This window comes from Aotus nancymaae, unplaced genomic scaffold (assembly GCF_030222135.1).
Source record: "Aotus nancymaae isolate 86718 unplaced genomic scaffold, 86718_ANA_hifiasm-v0.15.2.pri h1tg000014l, whole genome shotgun sequence".
Lineage (NCBI taxonomy): Eukaryota > Metazoa > Chordata > Mammalia > Primates > Aotidae > Aotus > Aotus nancymaae.
This window is the reverse complement of record NW_026988425.1, coordinates 47,105,647-47,122,830: the sequence shown is the minus strand read 5'-3', so window position 1 is coordinate 47,122,830 and position 17,184 is coordinate 47,105,647. Positions and strand designations below refer to the sequence as shown.

The 17,184-nt window shown below is 39.1% G+C and overlaps 2 protein-coding genes across 3 annotated transcripts in view; both read right to left on the bottom strand.

Annotated features, from left to right (window-relative positions):
• Positions 1-16,831, bottom strand: part of ITGA1 (integrin subunit alpha 1) — a 169,171-nt gene extending 152,340 nt beyond the window's left edge. Inside the window, exon 1 of one of the 2 annotated variants that reach the window (XM_064375966.1) lies at positions 16,074-16,831. In XM_064375966.1, coding sequence (XP_064232036.1) covers positions 16,074-16,134 — 61 coding nt within the window. In that variant the 5' untranslated portion in view covers positions 16,135-16,831. Of the gene's footprint in view, positions 1-3,808; positions 6,294-16,073 lie in introns of those variants that run through there. The other variant, XM_064375967.1, reaches the window with a different exon arrangement.
• On the bottom strand, positions 283-3,859 carry PELO (pelota mRNA surveillance and ribosome rescue factor). The gene is made up of 2 exons (XM_012449558.2): positions 2,961-3,859; positions 283-2,676 (listed from the first exon to the last, which is right to left on the bottom strand). The coding sequence occupies exons 1-2, from the start codon at positions 3,684-3,686 to the stop codon at positions 2,245-2,247; spliced, it is 1,158 nt and encodes a 385-aa protein (XP_012304981.1). The 5' UTR covers positions 3,687-3,859; the 3' UTR covers positions 283-2,244.
• Positions 16,832-17,184: the final 353 nt, after the last annotated feature.

The window sequence follows — 17,184 nt, the reverse complement described above, 5'->3', positions numbered from 1 at the left end:
CTTTTAGAAAAGTCAAATTATTTGAATTTTTAATTTGCCCCTATCATTATTCTGATATTTTCACCTATGATCTAGTAAGAACTGTATTTTTGATAACAGAAAATGTAATTTCTTAAAAATGAGTTAAATTTTATTTAATTAAATAATTCATAGACATAAAAAACAGACATTTATAGAGCTTTTATAGATAGTTGAGTATGGCCAGTTAGCTCTGTTGAAAGACCTCAATACGTTTTCTGACTGGTGACTCCTCCCACAGATTTGCCAGCACAGAATAACCTATTGCGTTTGTTTATCAGATTTTATTACATGCAGGAATCACCTGGAGATGTTGGTATAGGCAGATTGTCTTAGTATGTCTACAAAAGAGCCCTGAATTCTAATTTCTAACAAGCTCTCAGGGATGCTGCTGGTTTATGGACCATACTTTTGAAGAGAACCTGAATCAGTGGCTCTCAGCCTTGATGCCTATTGGAATCATCTGTGTAGCTTAAAAAAAAAAAACATTTCTAGGGACAAAAGGTTAGTTAATTAGTGTGGGCTGCAACCTGGACACTTAGGGTTTTAAGAGCTCTCAAGTTGAGGTGAACAGGTAGCTAAATTTGAGAACCTATGGCCTAACATGTATTGGCTCTACTTATTAGGTTTCATTTCAGTACTGCACAGATTATGAGAGTAATAAATGTACAAAAATCTCCAAATCCTTACTGAAAATAATTATCAGGTTCCAAGTTTAAGAATTTCAGTGGCTTCATTTCTATATTCCTATTATTTAGTAACATATCTGAATAGTATTTTAAAGCTACTCATGGAATTATAATGAAATGACAATGTCAATTATTTTTAAATTAAGAGGTAGATTTATAAATATATAAATATGTGATTTTTAAAGTACAGGGAAGTGTCAGTTCCCAATAAGAAATAAAAAGGTTCAGACTAGTTAGGAAGTTTACAAGAAATCCCCAAGTCTGTTACACTAGGAAGAAGGCCCACAGACACAGGAAAGACAGGCAACAGTTTACATAGTATCACTACTTGAAGTAGGCATCACTGATCCAGCAATTACAAACTGAATCATCACTATTAGATCGTTTCTAATTATTTTGCTAAACTGAGGTTTGCAAAAGGTCAAGAAACAATTCCATTTCTGAGTATCTTTCCTCAACTTTTAGAAATGTGCACCAAAAATACTTAAAAAAAGAGAATATTTTAAACTTGGAGGTATTTACACAATTCTTTAATTACAATAAAGAGTATTGGAGCTTACGTCAACTGCCATATACTAGACATGTGACTTAAACTTTCGAACAGGCTTCTTCATACCTAAAATAGTCCAATAAAAATATGCAAACCTAGATTAATGCCACATACAGAATTAAGTGTAACTTTGACAAGCAAATAAATAATATGGCATGTTTTGGTGCAAAGAACTAAAGTCCAGATTGGAAACGACTTCCAGCTTTGCCACTAATCAGCCACATAACAGCAAATCACATTAATTTAGTCTAACTTAAAAAATAAAGATGCCTCAAAGAGATTATTTTGGCAATCCCTAGCAGATCAAAGCTCTAAAATCTAAAAATAACTAATTAAGTGACCCTCTAAATCAAATATGACTAATTCTAAAGACAACAAAACAAAACCAAGCACTTCCTGTCAACATGATTGGTTTAACATGTTTTAAGAAAAATATTTAAAACTTGTCTTTGAGCCTACTAATTGCATGGCAATCATTTAAAATAGTAAAACTCCTTAAATTTTTTAAAAAATGCAGTGTGTGGAGTGGGGGAGAAGAGGGATCATTAAATGCAATGCAGGAATACCATGCAGAATTAAAATGAATGATGTAAACTGAGGATAAGATAGCAAATGCTTTTTCTAAGGAAAACTGTTCCAAAGCATGCAGTGTGAAATTTCATGATCTATCCCAAACAACATACTGTATAGGCACTGTTATTAAATACACGTTTTCTATTTCCAAGTACTACAAATAACTCATTATTCCTATACAAAATTACCCAATTAATAAAAATGGTAGTACGTGGAGATTATTTCCTTTTAGTTTATTGTTTAAATACATGACTCGCCAATCACAAAATATCTAGTGCAACTAAATACGTAAGAAATCTCCGTATGAATCAGAAAGTGCCACTCTTGCAGCTTTCTGTCACAAGGATGCTGAGAAATGTACTGTAACAGTTTAGGAGTGAGACACAAGACTGTCTCAATTTTAAGTTTGAATCATTAATCCTCTTCGGAACTGGAATCATCCTCTTGGTCAGAGAGTTCGGGAACAGGGAAGCGGAGAATGGCAGCTACTCCAGTCAACTGGCTGAGCTGTTCCCCAGAAACGTGAAGACTAGAGAATATCCTAACGGTGCCTGCATTCTCTTTCACACTGTCCACCAGCCTCACATACCGGCTCCGTGTGGCTACATCCTGATGCCTGAAGAGCTCATCACTGATGAGCAATGTGTCAATTGCCATGGCTTCATTGGCCTTCTCTACCTGCTTGAGTCCATAGAAAGCTCGATCAGGTTCATGTTGTAACATTTTATAGAAGTCATCCAAGGCTTTGACTTCCCCAGCAGCTTTAGTATCTGAAAGGCGGCTAGCTACAGCAGGGTCACAAAGGGCCTCTTTCAGGGAGTACTTGTGTCCAGAGGAGGCATGTACCTAGAATCACAATTACAAAAGTTAGGCAAAATAATCTCTTAGAACACCCATTAATCAGCCCACAAAGGCTTAAAGCCAAAAGCACTAATAAGGCTTTGTATGTTTAAGGACTTCAGCAAAGTTTACTTAGTCATTTAACATTCTCTTTTTACTTCATTATCTCATGATAATCCCAGCTAAGTAAAGACTTTCTCCTCTCATTGTTCCTAGTTCTAAAACTTTAGTAGTAGTTTATACAAATCCCTCTGCCCATTCTTAACTATCCCTGGGTAAGATTGTTTTACCTGAAGAAATTTGGATCGGTTTTCCAAGAGCAGTTTGTTGTCGGTCTTCACGGCTTGTTGAAACATGTAATCGCAGAACTGCTCCCTCACAAATCCTGGGCTGGCCACCAGGACGCACTTGACAACATCAAAGTGTATGTGACGCTGGATAGCCTGGACCACCTGTTCATAGAACCGCTCCAAGGCCCGGTCATGCTGAGAGCAATTGCCTTTCCTTTTCCTAGGGATGTTCACCTCCACCTTGGCCCGAGTGAGGGTCATGCTGGGAGTGACTAAGCAGATATGGGCGAGGCCTTCCTGCATGACCACAGCCGCCACATCAGCACTCCAGGCTGGGTCACAGGCCTGCTCGATGCGCTCGAGAACCACACTGTCCCACTGTTTCTTGGCCAGGGTGAACTGGCGGTTGGGCTCCAGCTCGATGGTGTGGTAAGCCCCCATCTTGACATACTCATTCTCTTGGATGTTGGTCCCCTTAACCCGCAACTGGCAGGCTTGAGAGTCGAAGTCGATGGCCTCCACGCAGAGGGTGAGGGTAGTGCGGACCCGGTTGCTGCCCACGCTGCCCGTGGAGGACTCGGTCTGTACCTTGCGGATGGTGGAGGCGCGCAGGCTGTCACCCACCTGCACGAGGTTGTAAGTGTGCCACATGTCCTCAGGCTCCTCGGGGACCAGGGTCACCTGGCCCGCATTGTCCTTCTCTATGTTCTTCCTCACGAGCTTCATGGCCTAGCAGGGGCTCAGTGACAGAACCAGAGGAACCAAGGAGGTCCTCACCTCCGCCCAGGGAGAGGGGATGGGAGTGTAGGCCGGGAAGGGGGCGGGCCCCGGTTCCTACGGGTACTTGCCTGGCGGGAAGAAGATACTCTTGCTTCTACTCATACAGCCGAGGGGAGCACTTCCTCTATCCTTTCCTCTCTGGGTTTCCGTGCGTGCTGCGCCTAACAGGCACCGGAGACACAGCGGCGAACAGCGTCTCCTCCACCGCTCCCGCTGGCAGCATGGAGCAGCGGGCTGATGTAATGAAGGCGCATGCGCAGCCCGTGTCCCGCGTCCAGTCGCACGTCTCACGTCCCCAACGGAGAGGCGGGGCCGCAGGTCTTGCGGGCGCAGGCGCACTAAGCTGTGAGACGCTCCGGACGAATGAGCTCCGTAAAGAAGGTGCACGGAGTATTTGGTGTTGAGTCCTTTAATTTAATGCTAAACTTGAACTTCCTAAGTTTCTTCTTCCATCCCTGTTTGTGAAGAATCCGGGGAGTGTGTGAGTGCAAATATTAGTTTTACTTGGGTGCGGTTGCCACTCTGCAACTCTTCCCTCTGGGTAAATCCAATTTCAAAACTTAACAGTAAAAGGAGCTCTCATAAATGCAGATTTGGCCCCAAAGGTTCAAACTATGCTCGTTTTTGCACTTATCCGCACTCGGACGCTACAAGCCTGTTGGCGTTGGTATTTAGAAGCGGTTTCTGAGAACTACTGGTCACATTCTGTCTGGGCTCCCAGCAACGTGTCCAGCTGTTTTCTGCGCCTAGTTACCGTGTCTGCACGATCTGATTAACCCAGATGTTAAAGCGCTGGTCTCAAGAGAGAAGAAACTATGTGTGGAATTTGCCTTTGGGTGGACTTCTGAGTTGCTTGACCTGATGTCCTGGGAACCCTAGGCTCCAAAGTTGGCAGCCTCAGCTTTCTGCAGGCCAGTAGCCTGTGAAGTGTTTAAGGTGGGGGTTGGGTCGCAATAGCTTAAGCCAGATCACTGCCAGAGCTAAGCTAAAAGCTGAGGCTATGGGAAGTGAGGAAAAACTATTAACTATGACTGACCGTGATTGAATAGCTACATAATTTAAAAAAAAATCCTTCAGTAGCTTAGAATTCTTTATTAGGAAGTGGAAGTGAAGAAGTGGGATTGCCTCTTTAAAACACCGGTGAATAGAAAACACACACACAAAAAAAACCCAAGAGTTTCTCTGAGAGTTTAGATGGAGCGGAGCGCAGAGGAATCCTGCACACGTAGCCTCCCACTGTCTTTTCTGTCTTACTCTGTGTGGATTGGAAAGGGGAACTAACCAGCCTGAACTGATGAAACAGGGATGAAAGGAAGGAATCTGAGTTTGCCATAGGCTTGTGAAAGGAAAATAAATCTCGGAACCCCAAACTCATTAAGCCAAAGGGAAAAGTTAAGCTGGGAACTGGGTCATGCAAAACTGCCTTACCTTTTGGTTTCTAAATGAGATGGCTACCCGATGAAAAGCTACACACCTCTCTCATATTTTGCCCACAAGGAGATTCCCAGTGAGCTCCAAGATCTTTACCCTAAAATGTTTCTATTAAAATTCACCATTTACATTGGTAAATGGATAGCTTATGTTAGAGGTGCAGTCACCCCTCTACCCACCTGACACAAATGCATATCTGATTGCTCCCCTGCCCCGTTTGTCTATTTTCTCTTATGTAAAAATGCAGATTCACTAAGCCAGACAAAGGCACGAATGACTATTTTCCCCCTGCCATCCTCCCACATGATAACTGTATTTCTCAATATTTCATCCTTTCCCTTTTAAATTGTGAACCTTCAAAATAGTCTTCCCAGAAAGACATAGACCTGCTTTCCCTACACACGTCCTTAATTTTGGCAAATAAACCTCCTAAAATGATTGAGACTTGTCTCAACATTTTTCTCTACTGACAGGCTTGACAATTTAAACTTAAGTGTCAATTATCTTCCTAAGAGATTATCAGGGGACAGAACGGAAACGTCCCCTCCAAGGGGAAAGTCCAAATTTGAACTGCTACTTATTAATATTTATGGCCTCTTTTCTCTTTGTTTCTTGTTCTGTATGTTTCCCCTTACCTTCCTCCATCTTCCTTCCGACCTTCCTGTCATACTGAGTACCCTCAAGAAGTTCCTAATTCACATTGCCTTCTTCCAATTCCAAGAGAACCCAGCAACTTTTCACTAAGCAAAGAACTGATCACATTGAAGTGTGAAGGTGACCTGCCTCTCCAAAGGACACTGAAGTATCTTGTTAACTTAAAATTCCTAATTGGTAGAGCGAACTTGTACATGTATGAGAGTGAGAGTGAGAGAGAGAGAGAAAGAGAAATAATGAGGAGATAATTTTGAACTGGGGCTTTGAAGTGCTCCTTCATCACCTTTCTAAGTACAGTTCTTCTGTAGTCTGCCAAAGATTAAAAGCCACAGAATCACAGTGGTAAGCACACAGTAGGAACTTAATGAAAGGTATTTATTGAAGAGCTATCACTTATTGAATCAAGTTCTTTCCTATATTCTTTTTAATTCTCCCCTGTAAGGTAAATATTTATTATCCTAATTTTACAGGAGAAGAAAATCCTGTAAAATTTCTTAACATACTCAAAATTTTCCCCCATTTCTTAACTATGGGGAAGTTAAGAAATGTTTTCAAGATCACATGACTAGCGTTGAAATTCAGACCTGCTTAACTCCATACCCTCTCTTTCCACTACCACCATTGTGTATTATGAATGCTTGTAGTCATCTCTGCCACTGCAAATTATGTGCTGTTATCCACTGTCTTCCCCTCAACTGTCACCTTTATCAGTTAAACAAAAACCCACAGCTTGGGAACCAATCTAGAGGATTTGAAAGGCACTCGTCCCTTTCCTGCTTTTTTATCCCCTCTTAAAATTATTACACTCTTCTCTTCTACATAGTTTTTTTTCCCCTTTTGTCCAGCCTAGGTCATCATTATACTCTTAGAGAAAGATCTAATATTATATATTAGAAAAATATACATATATTTTTCTTCACATTAGAAATCTGTGAAAACCCCCTATTAACTCTTAAATACACGGTTAAAATTTTTTTTTTTAAGTTATGAGTTACAAAATCTTTCATAGAATTACTGTTTTATGTGAAACATCTGCAATAGTTTGGAACTTTTTTTTTTTTTTAGTAATTTAAGCCTATAGTTGAACATTAGATGTTTTCATCCAGATTTTGTGTTATGGCTTAGTATTTCTAGACCAATCATTATATTTTTATTTTGATTCATTTTGGATTCCCATTTCCTATGAATTAAAGTCTATAATCCCTGTCATTTAAGCCTCAATTTACTTCCCACTTTTCCTCTTAGGGCACCCTATATTCCACCTTGAAAGTAACCTTTGTTCCCTACATATGCTAGCACCTTTCTCCTTTGCTGCCTTAACTCATACTAACTTCTCCTTTCATCGCTGCTTCCATTAATGCTGCGTATTTTTAAAAGTCAGCTTAAATGTTATCTCAAACTTGAAGCCATGCAAATGAAATGTTCATCTCAAATGTGAAACCATGTTAATTTAAACACATATCTTTTTTGTTGAACTCTGGAGGGATTCATCTTTATACCCCTTCTTTGTCCTTTGAAAGGTCCCTTGCACATAGTAGGCACTGATATATTAATGATAAGCTATGTGAGTCAAATGTAAAGTATGACAGCCATTTTAACATTATTACAGACATTTCCAGATACTTCTTAGAGCACTTATATTGTTATTGACTGCATTTCACTAAATAATGGTAGTTTAAAAACTGCTTTAGTTATATATTTGTTTTCATTTTTTTCCAAATAAGCAAAATCATGACAAAAATCCCATGGCTTTTAGCTCTATTGCTTTAAATACTAATTTTATACTTATTTATTGGATGTTTAAAATAGAAATTTTTATATCAGTAACTTTATATCAGCCTAAATCTTTATATCAGTAACTTTAATAATATCTATTTTTCCTACAATGTCTTATTTTTATTACTCTCTCTAGAAGGGGTAAAAAAAAGTATAGTTACTACCAAAAGTTTTTAATTTGTTGCTCTTGAGACACTTCCAGTGTCTCAAAAAGAGAACTGGGCTAGAAGTCAAACATTCTGGATTGTAGTTCTTACTCTTCAATTGTTTTTACTGTAACTTTGGCAGTACTCAGTCTCTTTGAAACCAAATTTATTTTACTGAAGATTTGAGGGAATTGAATTTAATAATTAAACTTGTAACTGTAAAAATTAGGCTGCAGTAATATTTTTTAAATGTTTAAATAACATCTGTAATCTCACCCTAACATATTTGTTTTCAATTTTGCATGCTATCTTTCATATTTGATTCTAAGATTCATTTCAGTGGTGAAAGACTGATTTGAAGTCTCATGTTTGTAGACCAAGAATTGGCAGACCGGAGATACGGTCTTTCCTAGATGGATTCTACCAACTTGAAATAAGTCCCAGACCTCAATAAAGCTATTTTTTTTTTTCATTCTAAATTATAAATAAGATTATTTGTTCTGCTTTTTCATTTGACCATCCTTATGAGGTTCTAATGACATTATGATACTTGATATTAATAAATTATAGAGCTCTGAAAATGCCTGGCTTGAAGCTAGAAAACTGAATCAGATAAAACAAGGGACAAGAGCCATTTTAACATGATCATGATTATTTAGCCTTGGAAAAATAACTGGTTTGGTAGAGTTGACTGATGGATAGTCTTTTGGGTACATTTATTTATTTTTCACCCCCATTTCAGGGAAACCTTAGGTCAGCTCTACTGAATGAAATGGTTCATGCACCTCATTGGTGAGTTGAATTACTATCTTTCCTATTATAATAATATGAATGAAATGGTTTGTATGACATAAAATGGAATTATGGGCTCCTGAAAGGTGGAAATCTTGTTATAATACCCTCTGCTTAGTATGAGACCCTTAAATAGTTGGGGCTGTATAAATTTTCTTGTTTTCATCTTGCGTTTTATTTTGAAAGGCTTACTTTCCTGCCACACAAACCTAATCTTTTCATTACTCTGTATAAAGCACTTTGGGAACCTCTCCCACCATTGCTTCTTTCCATGAATACTACCTCTTCCACCAGTGAGCTACATGAGTCAAATGTAAAGTATGGCAGCTATTTTAAGATTTTTACAGACATTTCCAGATACTTCTTAGAGCACTTATATTGTTATTGACTGCATTTCACTAAATAATGGGTAGTTTAAAAACTGCTATTCCACCAGTAAAGGCAGAGACTGACTACCTTTTATCTGTCTTTATGTTCCTGGAACACAGCATAACAAGTGGCACATACTTATATTTTTAATATGCAAAAATTAGTGGTTATTAATTTTTCTTTAATTCAGAGTTTTTAACTTGCCTGTAACTGACATCCTAAAATTAGGAAATCACATTTTGTTTTATAATGTTACTAAAAATTTAAAAAGAAGTTTACTCTTAAGGTAAGTTTATATAAGCCTATTTCAATATTTGAGAGCAATTTAAAATACATCCTCTGCAGGAAAAGTTCTTAAACTGTTTTAAAATAACACATAATGGCAATTAGTTTTATCATGCATGGTTTAGAAAGTGAACTTTACAAAATAGGAAGCCAGAGCTCCAATTATAAATATCTAGTGATAAATGCAATCATTTATTTAGAGAGAATGTGCAAACCTCAGATTGTGCAAAGAAAGGTTCCCATGTGACCTCCACCAGCAAAGCTAAGTGGATGACTGGGAGGATTAGTTAGCTAATATAGACAAAAGGGTAAAAGGTAAAAGGGTAAGTGAGTGGGTTTTTTTGTTTTTGCTTTGTTTTGTTTTAAGGAACTTGTATTCACTATCTAAATTTCCCATGAAAAATACTTACTTGCAATTGTCACAAAACAATACAAAATCTTCTACTAAATAACAAAATCCTATCAACAGAAGTGTGTGTATGTGTGTATGTGTGTGTGTAGTTCTATTTGCATGTATTCTTATATAGCATAAGATCATTTCACCAAAAATATTACAAGTAAAATGTATAACAGATATTTTAAGGACGGGCCAGTACCTATGTATTTTTAGTTTTCAGTATTTGGTAAAATAAAAGTCTAATAAAGTAATTGTGAAAGTCCATTTAATTTATAATAAGGATATGTGATTTATAAAATATATAAACCATCTTAACTATTGATGTTTTAAAGTGATTTAGGTGCTATACTTACATGTAAGAATTTGCATTTATTTTAGGAGATCTCACATAATTCATATAAAAAGAGTATGTGTATCCATTCCTTTGCATATTTGAATTACAAGGAGTTTTCCATTCAGATCTGTCACTTGTCTTGTTAATAGGGATCTCCTGTTTGGATAAAACTGATTTTTTTTAACACATAAAATGAATTCTTAACACTAACCAGCATATGCATTTTAATTTCCTTTTAAAACTTAGTTGACTTTTTTATCTTTCTTTTAAATCATAGGAAAGTTTTGATTAAAATTAGTCTCCTTCCTATATACACAGGCCTGGAGCTTACCAGCAACATGACAAAAAGTTAAGAGTTTGCCAAAGCTAGAGTCATTAATCCTGTGCAACTGGAACATTATTTGATTACTTTATTGTCACCTTGCTCCTGAAGCTTTCTTCTAAAGATAGACTTTTGGAGGGAACTCTGTTTTTGGGATCTGGTGAGGTTGTTGGTGCCAGAGGAGTAATTATCCCCTAAATCAGATATAAACTTGGCACTTGAAGAGGACTAAGAGGAGCGATGTTATATCTTTATATCTAGGTGAGATTTCACATATTAGCCTCTTTGAAACCTTATAACACAATTTTTAAATATCCAAAGAAATATAATAGAAAATTGTCATGTAGGTACACTGTATATTATTGATTGTAATTTTCAGATGCACATTTTCCCAATTTGAACATCTCTGAAACTAGAAACTATCTAACAATCTAGCAATTATAATTAGATTGGGAGTGGCTTGTCTTTCTTAGTGGTACATAAAATAATGATGCATCTGTCCATCCATTTTATTATTTATAAATTTGGGTTGACAGAAGTATTTCAGGCAGAGGTATAATAAAAGGAGATAATCTGATCCCTTAATTATTTTATGAGTTGGTCAATAGTCAGTTCTTTTGTGATTCATTCAATTAAAAAGCACGTATTATTTCTAGGTGCTGTGGTTAATAAACAAAGATCCTACCCTCACAGAGCATACGGTAAGCTGGAAAGACAATTAGATAGTGAATTATAATACCACGGTGTGTTATATAATAGAAGCAAAGGTTCTGGGATATACATGCCCTGAAGGAGAGTCCAATCTACTTCAGGGTGTCCCTTGGAAATGACACTTATTCAGGAATCGAGACCAATAGCAGTGGTAGTGACTACTTATGCAAAGTCTCCAAGGAGACTTTAGAGTAGCTGGCACAATAAAGGAGCTGAAAGGAGCTCAATAATCTTGAAGATAGAAATACATGCAGTCATTTGCATCTCTTGATACTCTACTGTACTTGCTTTGAAGGCGAATACAATTCTCCAGTCACAGACTGCTCTGAATAGGCAATCTATTCTGACTCTAGCACTGTGGCAACAGTTTCAAAATATCTTTCATCTCAGTTTCTTAACATGAATTCAAGTACACTGTTTTGTATTTCATACAACAGAAGAGTAGTGTAGGTAAAGAATAGCATTTTGGTCCCCAGCTTTTCTAAATATATTTTAAACATGAGCTACTTTATTAAAATATGTTAAGAGATGTGGAAATTCAGCAAGTTCTAAATCTAGTGAGAAGTTTATTGGGTTGGAAGTGGAGGAACATGTTAGAGGAGCATCCATCTACTGTGGTCAGAGTATCAGTGATAAGCTGTGGCCCAAGAGCTCATGCTTCAAAATAGCTGGATAAGTGTTATGACAGGAAAGAAGAGAAATAGGTAAATTAGTGTAGCATATATATGTGTTTTGTGGTTACTCTCATTGCCTATTTACTAAAAAAACAAAAAGCCCATGAATTCATTGCTGCCCTTACAAACATCACAGTAAGTAAGACAGTTTTCACCATTTTCAGCAATTCCTGACAATACATTGTCTGCCATTGGGAGTCATTCTCTGTTTTGAATAGGTGGCTGACTTCCTCCCCATATTCAGCCATCTCCCATCTCCTCACTGGACTTCATTTTGAATAGGAAATCTTGCCTGTGAGAAAAGTCATAAAAGAAGACCCTTGCTTCTAGGTCAACCAAAATATTTCTAGGAAAGGGACATATAGCTTAATTAGGGGTAATTCTATATTTATATTCTTAAGAACCAGAGATAGGAGTCTTATTTGGGTTATAGTTACTTCAGTACAACTAAAAATCATGGAATTAAAAGATTGACTTGTATGATTAATGAGGTCATTATCCAAGTATTTTAAACAATTATGTTTGGATTTCACATTTAGAGGGATGAGCAAGGAAGAATGAACTTATCTTTAGGCGCCTATATAGCATATTATTTTAGAGCATTAAATTTGAGGTCAGAGATATGAATTGAGTAGATCTGTCATTAGTTCTTTAACTTTGGACAAGTGAAATTAACTTCTTAGTACTGTATTTTTATTCTTTGTCTCTAAAATATGGATAATAGTTATAAATTTTTAATTTTTTTCTTTTCTTTTTTTCAAGGCCAATCAAGTGGAGCAGTAGGGGTAGTAAAAGAACAAAATCTGTGACTGGTTGTGATCAATTAGTAAACTTCATTTTTAGATTAAAATGAAATAATACATGCAAAGCTCTTGGCACAATGCCTTGCACGTAATACATTTCGGGGTTAAGTTGTGCTAGTTACTCTGTTATTGACTGTCTTGCCCTTTGTCCTCTGGAAGGTTGGATCTTGTGGTTTGGATATGGCCAATTGGAGGGCTGAGCAAGACATCAGGGTAGGAGGAAAGGGGGTATATTTATTTTTCCTACTCTACTGGGCTTCAGTTTTGTCACTAGCTGACTGCATTCCTCTTTATATGACTACAACTCCAGTCTAATAGCCACCCTCCACAGCTAGAGTTCATAATCAAACTAACACTGCCACCATCTCAGGCCTAGGAATGGTCATGGATTTTCTTCTCACTCTTGCTTCAGGTTCTTTTTTTCCCCACCGTGGCTTTTGCTAGATGCTCCACCCTCTTTTCTCGTTCCTTTAAGGCCTCTCTAAACTGTCACTTTATGAAACTATCTTCAGTTAAATCCTTTATACATACCATTAGTTTATGCTGGGACTTCAACATACATAAAATAAGAATATTTTGTTTAGATATAGGAAGAACATCTTTTTGAGGAATCATTTTTAGTAAATATTGTAAGGCGCTAATATGAGACACTCTAAACCTAATGGGAAGTTTATAGGGATGAAGCTGGTTTGTTGTTCTGATGTAAACTCGCAGAGTTTGTTTAGATGTCAGAGGGAGGTAGGAAGGAAAGGTGGAGTTCTTTTCTTGATGCATAAAACAAGATCATTCTTCAGTGGCAGAATGAACGTGAGGATTATGCAGAAAGTAAAGAAAAGTGATTGGCTATAATGGACAGTTTATGCTTAAAGATTGTGGTAGGCAGAATAATGGTCTCCCAAAGGTATCCATGACCTAATGCCTGGAACCTATGAATATGTTATCTTAGATGGTCAACGAGACTTGGAAGATGTAATTAAAGATGTTGAGATGAGGAGATTGTTCTGGTAGGCACATTGTAATTACAAGGATCCTTAGGAAGGTAGTAGGTTCAGAGTCAGAGAAAGAGATGTGATGATAAAGCAGAGTCATGGGAAGATCTGAAGATTCTACCCTGTTGGGTTGAAGATGGAGAAAGGGGCCACAGGCCAAGAATGAAGGTGAAAACAAGAAAGCTGATTTCCCCCTACAACCTCCAGAAGAAATGCAGCTCTGATGACATCTTGATTCTAGCCCAATGAGACTTCTGACCTACAGAACTGTACAATAGAACATTTATGTTGTTTCAAGCTGGTAATCTGTGGCAAGTTGTTACAACAGCAATAAGAAACTGATGTAGGAGTAGCAAGAGATAGAGAGAGGGTGTTGGATTAGGGCAGTCAGTTGAGAATTTTGGATTTTATCTTAAAGGCAACAAAGAACCACCAAAGAATTTGACTAAAAACAGGTATAATGAAAATGATGTATTAAAAGGCTAGACAGGAAGTTGGGTTCAGATTGAATACAGAAAGATAAGCTCTACAGTTGTGTGAATGGATTAGTATGGTGATGAGTCCCCAGGTTACAAATGGACTCTGAATTGAGAAATTTCCAAATCTGAAAGAGATTGGTTAAGAGCATAGAGAATATAATGACTGATGAGGAATCAGCAAAGGAAAGCAGTCCAATTTCAGATCTCTCTTGTTGTGTTGCAAAATGGGCATAAATATAGCACACACAAGCGATCTCAGTATTATAATTTAGAAATAGCTATGCATTTTTTTAAAAGTCTCTTCCTGGATTCAGCAATGTATATTTCACCAACCTATATATGAAATTGCAACTTGTGAAACTTCTCTGTTACTTCAAGTTTCATTCTTGTCTTTTTAGAGGATATGCAAACCTCATTTCATCATTTCTGCTCTAGAGACTGCTTATTTGGTAAAATGAAAAAAGTACAACTTGAATAGTTAGTAAACTACTGTATTCCGATTTTGCACAAAAACAACAAAATACAAACAAACAAACAAAAAACTGAGTTGGAGAGGAATCATAGGTCAAATATGAATAAAGAGTTATGGCAGTAGCTGGTAAGTTAAACCACTCACTGGCCATGATGCTGTTCAGCAGTTACCACTGTTTGGATTATTGGACATTTCCTGAGTAGTGGGAAATGTTTGGATGAAAAGCCAGTAGCTCATTATTAACTCTTTTTACATCACCTCACTATGAAAAAAGCTCTGCTTGCTGATAATCAACTTCTAAACGATCTTTATAAAAGTTAACAATGCTTGGCCATCTAAGATAGGTCTAAACTGGCTGGCCCTACCCTATTTTTAACGGTAAAAATGCTAAATTAACTAGCACTGATAAGCATGCCAGCAGTAAAAACACTGAACAATTGAATATCAATGATATGTTAAAGCCAGCCATTAATTAACCCATTAATAAAGTGATTTTCAGCAGGGCTCGGTGGCTCACATCTGTAATCTCCATACTTTAAGAGGCCAAAACGGGCGGATCACGAGGTCAGGAGATGGAGGCCATCCTGGCTAACACGGTGAAACCCCATTTCTATTAAAAATTCAAAAAATTAGCCGGATGTGGTGGCATGCGCCTGTCGCCCCAGCTACTTCGGAGGCTGAGGCAGGAGAATTGCTTGAACCCAGGAGGCAGAGGTTGCAGTGAGCCGTGATTGCAGCACTGCACTCCAGCCTGGGCAACAGAGTGAGACAACGTCTCAATGTCCCAATGTCTCAAAAAAAAAAAAAAAAAGTTATTTTCCTTCACGCAAAACTTCAATCAATACACTCCCCCGCCTCCCGCCTTGATTTTTCACCATTTCAACTCCCACCCTCAACCCCAATCAGTAACTGGTAAAAAAGATCTGACCATGGGTTAATTATTGGGAAAATCTTAGAAAATACTATATTTCAACCTTTTTCTAAATTGGATACAACTTTGCATTTCCACTATGTTTTTAAGTACCCTCCTGAAAAATACACATTTATGTACAAATAACAATACTATATTTTGCATCTTAAAATTAGACTGCGCCGTGATAGTGACAGAGAAAATGTTCACCATTCCTTTCTACGTTTCAAAATATCCCTTCTCTTGGGTGCTACTTAGAAACATCATTTTGTAACAAGCGGCAGTTTCGCCTTGCATCCCTGTCTTTTCTTGTTCTGCATGGGAAGAGAGCCTGAATATTAGACAGCAAGAAAATGCAACAATGTCCAATTTAGAACAACCCGAGGGTAGAAGTTTTGCATATATATCAGGCGTCCTATAAGCATCACCCTCCCATCCCATGCCATAAAAAAGGGGGGTTGCGGGAGGACTTTAAGCAAAGTCCTAAAATACAATGTGTGTTGTAAAAACAACTTTAATTTTAAAAGTCAATTCTACCTTGTAAAGTTTTCAGTGCTGCCTCACTCCTCTTAGGGTGAAGGACTTTGGAGAGACACCGAAACTAATTCACATCAAAACCAGAACACGAAACTCCTGCCAGCCCCGTTGCCTGGTCCGAGTACCTGGAGTGCCCGAAAGTGGATGGGCGCTCCCTCCTCCTCCCTGGCCCACGGCTCTGAGGACCTCTCTCCCCGCTCCAAGCCCCAAGCCCACGAGCAGGAGATGCTCAGAGAAAAGCGAGTCGCTCACCAGTGAGGAGCCAGCAGCAGGCGACAGCGATCCCTGGACGGGCGCGGAACCGGGGGGCCATGACCGGAGCGGCCGCAGCGCCAGGGGGCCGAGCTGGTTCTCAGGACAGGACCTGGCAGGACCCGGCGCGGGAGCCGCGCGCTCTGGCTGGGCCACTCCGCCCGCGGCTGCAGTTCCCAGTCCTCTGTCCCAGTGGCAGCGGCGTCCAGGAGCGGGAGAGCAGTGATTTCCTGTGTTTTCGTCGACTGCCTCTAAATGCGCTCCACGCTTTTCACATCCCAGACGGATTGCCACATCTCCCGCCCCTTCGCGCTCTTGGTCTCTGAAATCCCGCTGGCAGCTTCCCAGGCTCTGTCCGAGACATGGACAAATAAAGCCAGCTTCGCGGGTCCGTGTTTAGGCGAAAGTCCACCGGCTGTGGAAGCAAACCTTAAAGGGACATCTGCCTTTCATTGAGAGGATGATCCTGCTTTCCCGGCCAAACCCCAAGGTGGTAGGAAGGCGGGTAAGGGCTGGACCTTCGGGAGGGTGTCGCCAGCCCAGTGGCTCCGCCTTCACACCCCTGACTTCTCCGGGTCCTGGCAGGGAGGGCGCTTTGACAGTGCCTGGGCTCCCTTAAGGGGAGGCAGCTTTCCCGGGTCCATTGCGCAGAGGGATTAGGCCGTCTAGGAAAGTGCGAAGATATGGAATCCCCTCCTTCCCACTCCTGCGGACCCTTGAACTTCACCGTGAGGTCGTTTTGCACGAAAGGGGGCGTCCCCACCACCCCGACAGGCTCCACTGAGTGCTTTGCTTTCGCTTAACGTGGTGGTGGTGGTGTGTGTGTGTGGGGGGGTGTTGCTTCATTTATGGTAATTCGTGGTTGAAGGGTGGTTGCCGATGAGCTTTTCTTTGAGATAATTATGGTAAGGGGAGAAAAGGAGAAACAAGACGGAGGAAAAACAGTAAGAGGGAGAGCGAGAAGGGAAGAGGAAGAAAAGCAGCCTCCTTGGAAATGGAATGTGTGGGGGCTATTTTGTTTAACTTAATTAGGATGTTTGTACACTGGTAATTTAATAAAGAACTCGGGGCACTGCATTTGTTTTCTTGCTTGAAACTTTTACGAGTAAAA